We start from the raw sequence: 16,515 nt of genomic DNA on the forward strand, positions 1-16,515 counted from the left end.
AGGGAATTCCACTGCAAGTGTCTGAACTGCTGTCTGACTGCTGGGGGAATCAAACTCTTCTCAGCCTTTCTTTTCCAAATGCATAACACAGCAAACAGCATCTCAGCATCAGGCCTTCAAAGGGATGGCTTTTCAGTGCATTGACTCAGAACTACACACTGCACACATTTGGAGAATTCACCTGCTTATTCCTGAATAATTGTGCATTCCCTGTTCTCCTACCACTTACATGAAACAGGTAGAATTTTAGATGAGCAACACATGCAAAATCAAGTTCTTTGGGGCAATACATCACCTGAAGTGACCGACTCTATTCACCATAAACCGCATACATATCCCAGTGTGTAGGATGCTTGTGTGGCTTTGGTGGCCAGCATAATTCTGATGAAAGCCTGCTTCAGTCTGTATTTCTGTGAGATCTGATAGCACCTAGGCTGATTTGTGAACTCTGCTGAGAAAAGTAAAGCTTTGCATTTGGTTTCAACTCCCAGGAGTGCCAGGTGAGAAGTCAGACCTGCATCAGAATGACACAGAACAAGTAGGTCAGCAGTTTCATTGTGTGCATCTTTTGTGTGCCTGTGTGTGTGTGTGCATGCATGAACTTGAGGAAAACCATGGCACTGAATCCTTAAATTTCTGCTCTGTCTTCTATAAGCAAAAGTTTCACTGATGTTTCATGTGTAGCTGAAGAGAATCAAGGCTGTTTTGTCCTCATGTTGCAGTAAAACATGGGGCAACAATATATGGGGATGGTAAAGAATTGCAGAATGAGTGGATTTCTTCTAACAGTGAGTGAGGGCTTTGGCTAAAAATAAGGAGAGTGGTGTTGTTCTTTGTCGTGTTTCATCTGCCCCAATTGCACTCTCTCTGCTTAGTGCCTGCCAAACTGATAGCTTGCTGAAGATTTAAAGAACCAGCATTCACATTCCCTGTAATAGCAGCCAGAACAGCTGAGGTTATCATCTCTTCTTCAGGCTTTCCTTCTCAGAACCTGCAAGAAGCAAGCATCTTCACCCCCACTCCTCTCATTCTTTATGTCACAGGCACTGTCCTAAGCTGCTGCCTTGGCAGGTTGGGCAGCTTGGGTTGTTTACCATGCCGTGAAAACACACAGCATTTTGGGGGCAGCTGGACAGTAGGGGATTGACAGCATGTCTGGCCGGGGTTTATAATCCCTTTCAGGCAGGGGGAGTTTTGGAAATGCGGGCAGCCTGGAATGATTAGGCTGTTCTCCGGAGCAGCTGCAACTAGGGGCAGGAGGCAAGGGAGACAAAGAAGTTCATCGCCCAGATAAGCAGTCACAAAGTGTGGGTCAGCCTTTGCCGCGGAGGGGCAGTGCCCCTGCAGGGGCTCTTGTGCCGAAGTCACCAGGCGGTGCCAGCCATTGTCCATGGCTGCCCTCTTAAGCCCTGCGCGAGCCGGACCAAGCACCTTATCTGGCTTTTATAAGAAGCAAAGGGGGAAGAAAAATCAAGAATGAAAAGCGGCTGGGGTTTGGTTTCGCTGGGGCAGCTGAAGCGGAGTGCCCCTGTGGCCCCTTGAGCCGCAGCCGAAGATGGAGAGCCAGGGAGGAGGGTTTGCAGCCCGCTGCCGGACAGTTTTTTGTGTGTACATCATTAATTCCGTGGGATGGGCCGCCTGCCGCCCCTGTTGCCGTGTTCTCCAGGCCGGAGGACGGCGGCGATGGCAGAGCCGGGCTGTGCCCACCATCCCGCGGGGCCGCGGCCCGGGGCGCTCGGGGGCCTGCGGGGACGGGGAAGGGCGTGCGAGAAGGGGATGCAGCGGGAACGGGAAGCGAAGGGAGGCTCTGCCTCCTGGGTGTTCGCAGGCGGCAAGGTAGCCGAAGGTGTGCCAGGCTCCGCCGTGCCGCCAATTGTGTCCGGCTCGCGCGGCTAAGGGACAGTCTCGGAGCGGGGACACGCCGAGCATCCTCCAGCCCAGCCCGGGGGATGGGTTAAGGAGCGGGGTCGCGGAGGGCAGGCAGCAAGGCTCAGGCAGCGCTTCTGCCTGCTCTGCCTCCCGCCTCCCCCTCTCCCCCAGCCCTCCCCTTCATCCCTGTTGTGTGTGGCAGCTAAACACCGAGGCGAGCGGGAGCGGATGGCGGATTGCACGCACGCCAGGCAGCCTGGGATGCTGGCTTTTCCTTCTGCTGGCTGCAGGCAGGGCTCGGTTTCAGACATGAGTGGAGAGAAACCTAAAAAGAAAGCTTTCTACCTAGTGAGGATGAAGCCACTGAAGGAGCCCACCAGCACCACTAACAACAATGTCTCGTTTGTGATTCAGTATCACATAGGCAAGGAGATCAAACACATTTGCAGCAACTGCAGTCGCGGGGAGGAAGCCCGTGACGGTGAGTGCTGCGATCCTGTGGGTGTAGGAGCGAGGCAGGGGAGCGCGTGTGCTTGCTTGGGGGGTGCGCGGACATGTGTGCGCTCCCGTCGGAGCCTGGGATGCTCGGCTTGCTCCTCCACAGATCCCAGGGAAAGAGGAAAGGAGGCGCGGGAGGAATGCGCTGGGCATTGATTCAGCCTGTCGATCAGGGAGATGCCAAGAGGGACAGGTCCCTTCATTTGCCACAGAAGCTTTGTGCTAACAGTTAAGGCAGTGCTAACAGTTAACTCTTCTCTTTTCCCCCCCCTTCCCTTTTCTCCCCAGTTGCTATAGAAATTGCTGTTTGTATTGATTGTGTTTTGTTCCCATTCCTATGAATTTTAGATCAGGGTTTTTTTGTCCTGATACATCAACTTTTTCCTTGTCGTGCTGCAATAGTTTGCTTGACTCAGCTGAGTATTTGGAAGGTCTGGTTTATCAGGAATACCACTAGTGTGATTTTCATCGTGCTGTCAAATGCATGGGGGAAATTGTATTTTTATTGGAATTAATATAGTGCTCTTCAGACAACTGTTCTCATCCCTTCCCCCTCTCCTTTTGGGACTGAGCAAAACCTCTAGAGGGTATTCAGAGAGTGACGGTGTAATCAATCACAGGTGTTGCTACAGGTAAGTATATGCTTTTTATGTTTCTAGGAATGCAAATATTTGAAGGCAACAATGACAAATTCTTTGGATTTTGCCGAAGTCAGCAATTAGGAGAAGCTGAGAGCTAGGAGTAGCATACAAGCATTCAGGCAAAAAATAGCCTCACAGATGTTACCCCACATTCTTGTTCAATGTTTTATTACTTTGCTTTGCTGTGTGGATTTGCATGTTACTTAGGACTGAAGGCACTCGACTTAGGTCCCTATTAACTGATGTGGTACACAGATCTCATTTTCTGAAGGTCAGGAAAAGACTTTTTTTGATTGTAAATGTGAATGTGAAATTGTTATCATTTTTTGAGCTGAGGTTTTTAGTAGTTGTTGGCACTTCATTTTTCAGCTTTTGTCATTAAGGTTAGTGTTATAGCTATTATTAATAATAATATTTTAATTAACCAACTCTGCTTTCATTTGCTCTGTGCAAAAGAACAAAACATTATTCGGGATCTCATGATTCTTTGTCAACTACAGGTCTGCGGTTTAACAAAGTAACCATGGTTTTGCTAATGTCTCTTTAGAATTAGTATCGTGCTAGTGTGATTATAGTTCTTTGATTAAAAAGAAGCTAAAGCTGAACAGAATTGGTTTTGGTGAAAAGGGAGAAGATAGTCTGAGAAGCCTGGAAACCCACAGTGGGTTAAGCACTCTTTCTGCTTATGCCACTACAGCTGAGGGAAGAATCTGATGAATGCTATGTAAATTGTTGAGTGTTTCCTTTCCTGTTATGTGCTGCTACTGACAGAGAGCCCCACAGATATTAAAGGAAAGGCTATGTCCAGCAGTAGTAGTTACTGTACACAATTAGTGTAGTTTATTTATCCTTAAAAGCAAATGAAGCCATTTATAAAAATATGCTTTCCTTGATTTATTGAATTGACCTAAAACTCAATTGCATCAGCATCTTTTGCTGGGAATTTTTTGGAACCTTGTACTTGAAATCTTAGCACAGTAAGAAAATTTTCCATCCTTGTAAAGCACACGTTTACACATGGATGCATATGAATGTATAACTCCAGTTACTTATACCTCTTCGCACACTAAGAGGTTTGTATTTTAGGGGTTTGCTTCCTTTTCTGTGTTTGGTTATTTAGCTTCAAACCATTAGATACTCTGAGGGCAGGGTATGTCTCTTGGCAGGAGATAATTTAGTAACCCTAAAGAGGCAAGGAATAGAGCAGAGAGGCTCCCAGCCAGCAGGCTTCCAGAGCATGTCATCGGTCTGGTTTTGCCCCTTCTTTCTGTGGGATGGGATTTCATTCTGCCTCATGCAAATGACTTTTAAGATCACAATTTTAAAAGTAACTATTACCAGTAAAACCTTAATTTTTTTCTTTCCCACCAGCATGCACAGGTAGAGGTTTTTTTCAGAAAGTAAAGAAACTGTAGTCCCAGCTATGCTGCCTGGGGACACTCACTGATTTGACTCTGACACATTTTTCAGCAGTAAAAAGTACCAGGGTTTTTTTTCTGGTGAATACCAATTCTAGACCTTTTGGTGTTTGGAGGGAAAGGATAATATCATGAACTGAAATTATGTGATGATCATATCAGACAGGTCAGGTAAAAATCTGTGACCAGCTCAGATACAGAGAAATCTGTCGGGATCTCAAGATGTCCGTGCATCCTCACAGTTGGACAGCCTAAAGAGCACTCAGAAAGGGGACCACTTGCTACTTTTTGTAAGGAAAATGCACAGCACTCTACAATGTGAGCACCCCCACCCTCCTATTCAAATTATGTATAGTTTATAGATGGTCCTGCAGACCTGTGGCTGCTCTAGCATACCCAAATGTCCTATGTGGCTCCTGTGACCTGAGCAACTATTGTATTTGTTGGAACCATGTACAAAGACTAGGATTCAGTCCCTATGGCATAAGCAGCTCAGTTGGATACCCTGGCTGAATACTGAAATATCCTCCAAATCCAGTTATGAGTCCTGGATTCTAGTCATTGTCTCGCTCTACATTTTCATTGTTCTACTACTCTAGGAGAAGGAAAAATTTATTCTGAAAATGAGGGAAGTCCTTCAAAGACCACCAGCTAAAGTCATGACTATGAGAATATTGAAAGAGATAGCCATGAAACTGAAGGGAGAGATGGAAGCAGGTACTGAGTCATACGATATCTTGGAAGGGAGGTAATGTAATCTGGAGAGAAGTTGGTGAAGGAATTTGGCGATGCAGATGGGCTTACTGAAGTAGGGGTAAAAGGAGTTGGTGTGGATACAGCATTTGATGAGGTAAAAAATAAGAAGTGAGGAGCTCAAAGAGCTACAGTAATAAGATGGACATGGGAGATGCTTGAACCATTGGACTGAAAAGAATGAATATATTTAATGCTAATTTAGTAGCAAAATAGAAAACAATGAGAGAGGTCTATGAAAGCACCAATACTGAAAGGCTGGGTGACAGAATAACAGAAACTGTGTTGCAAATAAAGTGGTGAAACTGTACATGAGTGAAGAATGAGATATTCAGGACAGGATGCCAGAGAGGCAATCAGACATCATGGACTGAACCGAGAGGGAGAGGTCAAGTGAAGAGAGAAATGAGTCACCTCCAGGAAGACAGGAGTAATCAGGGCTGAGCTCTGAAGGCTGAGGGCTGCAAGAGAGGTGTTGGGAGAAGCGGAATGGTGAAGAGTTGCAAAAGTCCCAAGAAAAAACATACAAGAATTGAGGAGACAACACAAGTTGTTCCACAATCATGAAGAGGAATGAAAATGCTTTCTGAATGTAAATGTGGAGAAGTGACTGATAGTCCAGTAGAGCAGAAGGAGCTAGAACTGTAAGAGATCAAGATGCACTGCAATGCTAAGCATCTCCTGGGATGTACAGAGCATTTCTCAGTGTGCTGATTTTGGTGGTCTCTGTGAGGGATGCGATAGTGCTGGGTCATAGCAGATGACATGACTGATGAACAACAGTGATCAGAGAAACAAGTAAAGGAAGAGGCTTGCCTGTTTTTTTATTTATTTTATACTGAAAACTGACTGAAAATCTCAGTGTCCTTCTGAATTCTGAGCCTGGCTCTGGAACATGCTTCAGACACACCTCTACCTCACTGTGGCTAGAAAGAACTATAGAGACTTCAAAGACATCCAGAGATGACCTAACAGAAAGAGTGAGTGGAACAACTGAAGTGGGATACTTTTGATTTTTATGCAGAGGATCTGACAAGAAAACTTAAGTGGAAAGCAGTTAACTTACGAGTGTATTGGAAGAGAAGAAATTCACATAGCGAAGTGGTTTTTTATCACTGACAAATGAGGGTTCTCAGCTCAAGGGTTCTCTGCAGAGTATCTCTGAACAACTTCAGGCATGTCCATCATGTATCACTCTGTACCCAAGCTCCTTGTCTGTAAAACTGAGATAGTGGGGTTTCCTTCCACTTGCCGGCTGGTCTGTAAATAGATTACGAGTCCTTCAGTGGAGAGGGGGAGGAAAGGACTGTCTCTTGCTATTTGCATTCCTAGTGCCAAGGACTGTGGGGCTCGGACAAGGTTTTTAGGGTCTTTAGGTTCAAGTGTAGTGGAAGTACAAATAATATTAAGAATGAACATACCTGAAAGGTTTCACTCAGAGCTGATATTCAGTCTATTTACTATGTGCTCCTATACTTCATGGTTTTGCTATTTAAGCAGAAATTATTCTAAGATCTTACGTATGCATGAAAATCAATGTGGATTGAGATACTGTTGCTGTGGGAATTCCAACACTTGTTTTTATGCCGCTGCCCATCTTCTAGAGCTTCCAGATAAATATCTTTTCCAAATAGAAGAGGGGAGGGTTGTGTATGGGGGCTTGTGCTTGTGTATGTGTGTGTGTGTGTATATACATGTACAATTCTCACCTGGAACTGAAGACTTTTTTCTTTTAGCTGGGAACTTTGAGAACATTTACTTTAGCATCACTTAAGAGATTGTCTCTGAGATGATTTTATTGCTTCCCACAAAAGTAATTACTAAATTAAATAGTTATCTTCTAGACAAACTGTAAGCCCTGCAAGAGCTGTGTACAGAAATAAGTTTTACTTCACCAATTCTCACATTATTTCAGATGGTAACTGCTCTTCCATTACCATCTGCAGAGTGAACACAGTATGTTGCTATGAGGCATTGCAATCTTTTACAGTGATACCTCTCAAAAATTGTAAAATATTGTGGAGTGAAAAAATTAGACTACATAGAACGGAAAAGTAAGTAAAAAAACAGTGTACCTGGTCCTGTTGTGAGGCATGGGAAGCTGAAAAACATGTTTGAGGTTTAAACAGCTGATACAATTATGCAATGTGTGTCTTTAGTCCCTGTGGGATAGTTACCATAAAGAGAGAAGCAACTGGGGTAAAAGACACGGGCTTTCATTGCAGGATGAAATACGTCTCCTTTGCAGAACAGATCATAGAATCAAATTGGTCTATTTTTGTCCATTGAACTCTGTAGTATTTGATTTGTGTGAATATGGTACTATGCTGGAGAAAGTTGATTAAATCAAGCGAAGATGCTCCGTGTCCAAACAGGTTGCTGGTGAGCTGTGTGGCCCACTTTGCTTCCACTAGCATCACTTTCTGCTCTGGAAGATACAAGCCCTTGGTGTTTTGCAAGTTGAGAATAAATGTGCCTTCTAGGAGGAAGGCATGATGCCTACTCATGATAACTTCCAGACGGCAAAATCCCAAGGCAGGCAGGACATGTTCCTTTATCTCTTTTTTTCCCAAAGAGCAGAGGGGATAAAGTCCCAGTTATCTGCTCCAGTCACTTTGTCTTGCACATTGGGGACTAACAAAAACTCATCAGTTACCTGTAGGTTTGAGCTCAGAGACTAGCAGGGATCTGTTAGTGCTGCTGTGGATGGGCACAGCCTGCAGGCAGGGAGGAGAGTGGGGAGGAAGAGGAACAAAAAGGTCCATTTAGGCTGTAAGAGACCATCCCCCTGGCTTACACATTTGCCAAGACCAGCAAACGTGAGTGGCTGACCCGTGATATGTGAGACTTTCCCTAAACACTGTCAATTCTTTCAGTTGGCTAGCCTGCAGCTGAAGGAAAGAAAAGGGATGGGGGTAGAGAGGAAGGGACATTTATGTCCCAAAATAAAGCTGAAGAAATATCACGAAGCTTAGAGTAGGTCATTGACTGCTCACATGCATCTCTGTAGTGACTAACTCATATCCTGTTAAACTGCCTGTAGCAAAAGCTGCTGGCCACAAAATAAGCCAGTTGTGTACCATTCCAGGTGACACTGTGCTGGCAATAGGAAATTCACGGCCAAGTTTGCATAGGCTGTCACCCAGCAGAGCTCCAGGCTTACTTTGAAGTGCCCTGGAAGATGTCTTGTCCAAAATTGCAATATAATTTACATTATTAACAGAAACTGAAGGAAAAATATAGGCAGTAAGCAAGTTCTTCACTTTGGTAAATTAGATAGTGTGAGAAGAAAAAGCTTGGGTCTAGCTTATGCAAGCAGATGACTAAGTTCTTTGTTTTTCAATGAAAACTCCTGTGTCCTTATGGGGGAAGTATTTACCACCTTTTCTGGGAACTCTGTATATCTGTGTCATTGATTTGAGGAGTTTTAGGAACAAAGCCAACAAAGATGATGTAGCTGGTCACGATGGCTCAGCACCCCTCATTTTTATTACACATTGCTGACATAGTGACTTGGATAAGAGTACACCTCAATTCTTCGGATCTTTAGAGAGCAGACAGCTTGTCTGTTTCAGTTCTGCCTCCCTTTATTGTTTTCTCCGCTTTCTGATGCTGTAAGTTGTCACCTTTTGATAGCATTTTACCATCCTGCTTTCTATCTGAGAAGCAAGTTAAAGTCTTGGTATATGTAATCTTCTTAAATGCAAAGATTAGGGCAACACTAAACAAGCAATAAAAAATCATTTTCTTGTGAGAATTTAAAAAAAGCAGTTAAAATGCCATTGAGTATGATGAAATCAATACAGTGGTTTTCCTGTATTTAACAGTAATGATATACTCTGAGTATTTGTTGCCATCTTGATTAATGTGCCTGGTTCTGATTCTTCTGTATCAAGTTAGATACATCAGAAATATAATACAGAACTATTTGATAAACCATAAAAGGTCACAGATTTTCCATGTGTAAAGTATTGAGGCAGTTTGTAGAATAGGGGCAAGATGTAGATGGTGGCATAGATCATGGAGGGGCATATTCTTGTTGCATGCTGTTATTACCACAGCACTTCAAACCACCTGGTATCTACCTAGCTAAATAAATTTGGCTTTCTGTGCCTTTTTTTACATCCACCACCTCTATGTCCTATTCTATTATTTGGTCCCTGCCCAGGTGGGCAGCTGGATTCCATTTCTGTGTTTTGTCTTTTCTTGTTCTCTTACTTGCTTAGAGTTGTGTCTCTTAGAGGGTGATTTGCTCATTTGGCTTCTTAGTTTTTGAAACTTGCATTTCTTTAGAAGAAAATTAGGTAAATGGAAGTGCTTCACTTTACAACCATTATTGGAATTTTATTCATTAATGCTGTCATTGCTTGTCAAAGCTAAACATCAGAGAATTACTGGGTATGTAGGGAAGAGATCAGAAACTCAGTATTCTGCCATGTGATGTCACTTCCTTTCTTCTCTTTTTTTTTTTTTTTTTCCTTTTCTTTATATATCATATCATTAAAAGCAGCAGAGTTCATTTATGGGCTCTGAGCAAAATATGGACTCATGACCAAAACCTACCCTTTGAGTATGGTATTGTACTTACGACTTTTTCATTCATTTCTGCTCCCTCAGCAGAGGCGGTAGGCTTTCTACATCAATTTTTGTATTGTAAGATTTTGTTTCTTGATCTATTTCAGTGACTGGTAATAAATGCATAACTATTACTTTGTATCCTCTAAGATATTTTTGTTTGCAATCAGACAATACCAAATTTGACTTCCTGTTGTTGACACCTTACTCAGCCCACAATTAGCCAGAATCTAATTTCAAGAGCACTGTACAAGTATCTGCAGTACCATCTTGCTAACAGTCTGCCAGGATGTCTAAGATTAATTGGATATATTTGTAGTCTCTTTAATGGAACACGCCAGGTCTCACACACCATCCCAAATCCATTAGCCAAACCTCAGCATCAGGGGACTAGTATAACTGAAGGGCAGCACCAGAGTGTCCAGTGGTTAAGCCAGCTTTGTTTCAGTGGCTTTCTTAGAAACTGGAGGGTACTGTGATGTTTGCCATTATCTAAATGAATGCAGCAAAGCTGCAAAGGAGTGAGGTTGGGACGCACTTGGAGGCCCTGTTTTTCCTTTGTGACTTTGATTCTCACGCTTCTCAGAAAATAATGATGTTCTTGCCATCCCTGGGAGGTGGAAAACTGTCCTCTTGCTGTTTTTTTGCTCTTGTGAAGTGACATGAATCTTCACTGGTCTGTCGCTTTTAGTCTTCTTGTCTCAGAAAGGATTGGGTGGAGAGGAATAAGATAATGTTTGATCATGTCACTGTCATCTCTCACTGACTTTTCTGGCTTTGGGTCGAGCTTACTGAAGATGAGGCAAATCTAGCAGAGCCTTTGCCTTTGGATGAGACTCTTAGATTCAAAAGATGAGTTATTTCTGTTGCCCTGAGAAACAACTAGCACATGGTATAATTTAAATCAAAAATAAAATCGGCCGCTATAAAATCACCTGCTGCAGCTTTTTTGGAACCACTAGACATAGCATTCTGGCTTGGTAATGTTCAGGCTACCCTGCCTGAAACAAGCCCAAAATGACAGTGCCCATCAGCCAACACTAAGCTATGCTGTTGAAAGACCTCTCATGCAGTGACAAGCAGTGTTCCTCCCTGAAAGGAAGCTCTGCATCCCAAGTGAGGAAAACCACAAATGAGAGATGGCCAGACCTGACTGACAGTCTCTGCATATTTCCTCTGCATAGACAGTGGAAATTTTTAAGTTCTGAAGATATGACTCAGGAATAAAAGACAACCATTTCCCCAACCTTCCCCAAGCTCCCCCCCGCTGCGCTCCCCCACTCCCCAAAAGTAAAATTGTGTCCAAAATATCCAAAGAGGGAGAGGAGGGCAGCTTTCTGCATATTTATGATTTACAGTGTGCTAGTCAGGACATAAACTGGGGCAAGAGACCTGCAGGCTCCAAGCCCTTGGTTTGTGTATCTTGGTTTGTTATTACTGCACCTGTTTCTTTGCCCCTAACCAGGATAAGTGTTCAGTCTCCATGACTTACTGAATCTCTGAATCCCAAAGGTTGCAATTTAGAATGTACAGCCTCTTGTGCAGGGAGAGCCCAGCGTATATATTGATTGGATCATTTTGAAAAGGATGTAAGGCGTACTTCAAATTTTCCCTTTCCTTCCTCCTGCCCTGAGCTGTGTAGCCCAGGGCTAGAATGACAGGTTTAGTGCTGCAGTTCAGTAGACATGCTCCCCTATCACTGCTTAGGAGAAGGATCTTGCCCTCTGTCATCTTTTGCATGACATCTTTCAGGCCATTAGTCTAATGGCTTTGTGCAATAGAGCTGCAGGGAATAAAATTAAAATGGATCCAATTGTTTAATTTATCTTGGGAGATTTAGGTAGCAGAGAATGATTTTTATTTCACCTTGCCTCCTAAGAGAAGTTGATTATCTACTTAAAAAAAACAGAGGTTATTGGTATTTTAAATCTTCTGGCAGCACAGTAGTGTAATGATGGAAATACTGAGACTATCAAGTTATGGCAAGAAACAATAGTCTAAGTTTTGTTAGAAATTTTGATACCTATTTTTTATCTTCAGCTGTAGGCTAAGAGATATTCAGCTGCAACACAGTTAGTGTTACACTATCTTGATGTTAGTTATCCTTTTAGTACACATTCAAGGATAAACAGATGGAAGTGTTGATTAGCAGACTTGAATGCATTGGGCATCTTAGGATAAATAATTAGAATACTCATTAACTACATCCTGACAAATGAGCCAGGCCTGGAAATGTCACCATGGTCTATTGCACCCACAGTCTATGTATTAGCAAGTTTCTCCAAAGTATTGATGATCCATATATTCACATCCGTATGGACTGTAGTCATGGTCCCTAATGTCAGCAGTCCATGTCATAAGGATTATGGCACCACCTTTATCTCTCTTTACCCCATGCATTGGGTGCAGTTACTTTGATGTTTCCAATATTCTGATACTATCTGAAACTGTATGTGTGCAGCTCCAATGTTATTTTTAACATGGAGACTCCATCAACCTTGCTTTTGGTAAAGTAAGTAAATAAATAAAATAAATAGGAATGTTATTTCTTCTGTATCATCTGAAATTGAACTCATAGAGTATGTGTGTCATGCTGCTGTAGTGCTTTATAGAATCTTATTTTTCCCATTTTACTTTCCAAGCTGCTTAAAATGTCAACACTGATAAAAATTCAGATTACAGTACAGACTGAACAGTCAGCAGTGTAGGTGCACGGATGGATGGATGGATGGATGGATGGATGGATGGATGGATGGATGGAAAAGTGGAAGCTATTTGGACCAGAAGTGAAACCAGAATTTGAAAGACCTCATCCCTCTCCTCCTATACACCAGAAAAACAGGATGCTTTCCTTATGCTAGCACACTGGTTTTATTGGATGAGTAGTTTTGAAATTTGGGTTCACCCTGAAGGGAAAGCCAGGTGCAGAGACTTGTGTGGAACTTTGCCTATTTGAATTTGAATTGCACCCTGTTGAGAAGTAGAAGAGTGAGATGAGTAAAACTTTCATTAATATTCACAGCCCCAAAATAATTGTCTTTGGGTTTATCATCATGAGGGTGAGAAGCTGTCTTACAGCAATCTGCTGTGGCACTTAGGAGAGAATGTGCTACCTGCTCCAGCATCTGAATAGAGAAGAGCAATTTCTGACTGTCTGCTCCTTGTAGCTGCCAAACTTGGGTTCCTCTAGCAGCCACTGAAGAGAATTAGACACGATACCTGAAGAGAATTAGACATGACATCTAAATGGTAAAGAAAGGAGGGGTTTATGAGGCTCAGCTGTGTAGCTTCCTCTCCTTCAAAGTTCACCCCCTAAGTCACATGCATTAGCAAGCTAGAACTTGGGAGGTGTTTCCTTCTTTCTTTCTTGTGTGTCTCATTTAAATAAGGACAGCATTTTCCCTGCATTATTTGATTCTACTTACTAATGTGCTTTTGGTTTTCTATGCATTTTTGTCATCTGAGTCAAATGCCATTTTCCTTGTGAACTCAATGTGCTTGTGCTGAGCACAGAAATCCATGAGCCTAAAAGAAAATAGGGAGATCATGTAGTTCCAGTGAGCTGATGCTTCTTTCTCTTATTCATCTCAAGTTGGCAGAACAGCCAGTTCACTAAACAGCAAGACAGGCATCAGTTCATTAATACATTTGCTGGCATTGCAGAGATACTCAAGAAGGACACTTTTCGGTGATATTTTTCTCTGGAGTTGTTTTCATTTGTTTTTCATTTTGTCAGCTTTTTTTGGCCATTGGGCCCAGTGAGATAAATATTTTTTTTTTAAAAATACAGACATATATAAAGATGGTCATTACTTGTAGAATTTAGGAGCTCTCAGCTAGTGCAACTGTTCCCTGTGCTTACCAAGCAAATGGTATTCTTCACTCACTATGAACAATTTTGTTCAGATTTCTGCATTATTATTGCATGTAGACCAAGTTCCATTTTTATGTTTGTGTGTTCATACCGGCCCTCACATACCTGTTTTGTTTCTTGTTTCCTCCCTTTTTAACTAAATGCTTGGAAAATGTTTCAATCTGAACACCACCATAAACCATCTAAAACTTGGTATACTCAGCCAGATGTCATGGTTCAAGACAGTCTCTGACTTGTGAATTCAAACAAAAATGCTGTTTAACTAAAGAGATTTTTGAACATTTGGTTTGTGGAGCAAATACTCCAGCTCAGTTGGAAGGGCATATAATATTTTACTTGACAGAAAGGGATTTGTGATACTTGTAGAATGTCCTGTAGATACTTCTCCTAAAAGAGAATAGTACTTTAAATTGAGAATCTGTTCCCTACAGGTTATATAGAAAGAGGCCAAGAAATGCTCAAAAAGGCTTATGTTGTACTTGTTATGGTTTATTGTTTTGGTTTGGTAGTTTTTATTTGGGTTTTTTTTGTCATCTGCTTGGTAGCAGAATCTATGATTTTGAAAGGAAACTTTCAGCATGTAGGAAAAACAGATTTCATCGGTTTGTTGCTTTGTCCAGTACCTGCAGTGAAGGGGTGAAAAGAGATCCCATTGTTTTAATTGTAAGAAATGTTTGGTTGAATTTAATCCTTCTTCTGGATTGAAATGAAACATTGTGCAGATGCCTATCACAGTTACCTTCACGATGTTGAAAATTAACTTTGCTGCCAATTTCATGGCCAAGTGATTCTGTGTAGGCACATCCCCAGCTGCTGAATGCGCTGCTTGCATTTGCAGCTCACAACATGCCACTGGTTCCTCTCTCAAACACAACAGAAAGGCATCATTCCCATCATTCCCATCAATACAGTGGAAAGTACTCCGTCACACTATGTCCTAATGTATTTTCTGTCAATTTCTTTAAAGTAAATTTTAGCATTCCGGAAAGGACCCTTTAGCATCTTTGGCCAGTCACCAGATGGTTTGGCTAAGGTAATTTGACTCTTTGTGACCTTTGTTGTTCACTGTGCTACAATCAGGATTTCATTCATTTCTTTCTCCTAGCATTATTTCAGAGCATAAAGCATCTGGAAGTATTTCAGAGATTTTTCTGTGATTGTGTTTTCTTGGTTCCCTGTAGTATCTTTTTCCTTAGTTCTGATCTAAACCTGTTCTCAATTTTTGAGCTATTTCTGATTGCTGGACTTGGAATAATTCATGAGCTTGAAGCTATGTGCACAGATAGGTGCTTCCTTTAGCTAACATTTCTTAGGTAGATATACCAATTTGATTATCTGATGCACACCAGCTCTTTTTTTCCAGGCAGCAGCAGCTTTTTAGAAACTGGAGATTTTGCTATAAATCTATTGAGCAGGAACAACATCCTGCAGAGCTCAGCAACCATGAAACATCCTAGAACTTAATGCTAAAAAAGATGGGAAAAAAAGTGAAATCATAGCTATGAAAAACACACAGAAATACTCAGTGTGTTTTAGCCAGCAACTTGCCATGCTTTATTCATGATCTTAAAGGAATCATGGATGTTTTTGTCCCCTTTGAGTATTCAAATATTTGAAACTCAAGCCTTTACTGTAAGGGCCTAAACAGATATTTCACCACAGCCAAGGGTCTAAACTAACTATCATTTGAATAAATAAAAAAGTTCTCATTCTAATGACAAGCAGCATAGACCATAGGTACTGCTGCACTTAGGTACTCAAAGCAAAAGTATTTAGTACTTATGGTAAAATTCCTGAACATGGATACAGACTGTCTCCTTTCAGAAGAATGAAACATTTTCTCCAATGAAACATTTTTTTTGCTAGGCTGTAACTGAGGGAGGTTTTTAAACTGGTGTTTAGGCTCATTATCAATGTGCCATTCAGTATAATTACTCCTTTCCTCTTAGCCAGCTTCCTATCAACTTCTTTAAAAACTTCTTTAAAGAAAAAAACAGAGTTTTGTTTGTTTTTTTTTTCCCTAAGGGAAGGAATACAGAGTTTTACAAGGGAATGGTTTGAACTTTCTAGCTCTTAAATGAGGTGCTTTTTTCCTCTTCTCCCAGCCATTACAGTAATTAAAAACTCAATTTTTTTATCTTTATGATGATTGTGGTAAGATGGTACCATTGTATTTAGGAAGTTTAATGTTTGCAATGCCATTTTCTGAATAGGGTTACTTTTAATAAGAGGACATGCCCCTCTCAGGTTTGTGAAAAACATAAAGATATGCCTTCTAAACCACACATTTTTAGTAAAATAAAGTTAAAATATTAGATATTCCTACTTCTGAGAACGTCAGAATAAAAAGATGAGAAATGGTTTAGTCTGTCAGAAATCCCCTAAGAAATTTAGAAGTATTCAAATATTTTTTCTGAGATTTCTCAAAATAAACAGCTAACCTTTTGCACTAGTGCTTTATTTTTAGAAGGATGAAGAACTTCCCTGATTCCCAGTGAGGACTGGTAGAGCCAAGGTGCTCTACTATGTGAGCAACTGTGTCTACCTCTGCTCACATGTCAGTAAGGAAAATTGTCACCCACTAAGAGAAGCCTAGAAAAATGTGAGCAACAAACCCATGGGCTTTCATGGACTCAATCCTTTTCTTGGACTGCTTTGTGTTTTGCAGCTGAGTAGTATTTGTAATTCAGGCTGGTTTAAGAGAGAAATCCAACCATGAAAATGTAATCATTACCTGCTCCTTCAAGTATACAGTATCAATCACTAGCAAGCTGAAACAAGCATAGGAAAATGTTATGGGCTGTTTCTTCATCAGGGTGTATTTAGGAGTTGAAGGTACCTGGGCTTCAAATTTTTCTTTTTTAATGGGTTAAAGATTTGCTGGAAG

The 16,515-nt window shown here is 41.6% G+C and overlaps 1 protein-coding gene across 10 annotated transcripts in view; it reads left to right on the forward strand.

Moving 5' to 3' along the window:
* Positions 1 to 16,515, forward strand: part of PHACTR1 (phosphatase and actin regulator 1) — a 297,005-nt gene that overhangs the window by 151,827 nt on the left and 128,663 nt on the right. The window contains exon 1 of one of the 10 annotated variants that reach the window (XM_088062213.1): positions 2,098 to 2,350. The exons of 7 other annotated variants lie outside the window; for them this stretch is intronic. In XM_088062213.1, coding sequence (XP_087918339.1) covers positions 2,098 to 2,350 — 253 coding nt within the window. Of the gene's footprint in view, positions 1 to 2,097; positions 2,351 to 2,510; positions 2,596 to 2,871; positions 3,000 to 16,515 lie in introns of those variants that run through there. 2 more of the 10 variants (XM_088062233.1, XM_088062230.1) reach the window with 2 other exon arrangements.

Source organism: Pseudopodoces humilis, chromosome 1 (genome assembly GCF_049639895.1).
Source record: "Pseudopodoces humilis isolate 2021_Gansu_Grassland_sample_001 chromosome 1, ASM4963989v1, whole genome shotgun sequence".
In the NCBI taxonomy this organism is placed as follows: domain Eukaryota; kingdom Metazoa; phylum Chordata; class Aves; order Passeriformes; family Paridae; genus Pseudopodoces; species Pseudopodoces humilis.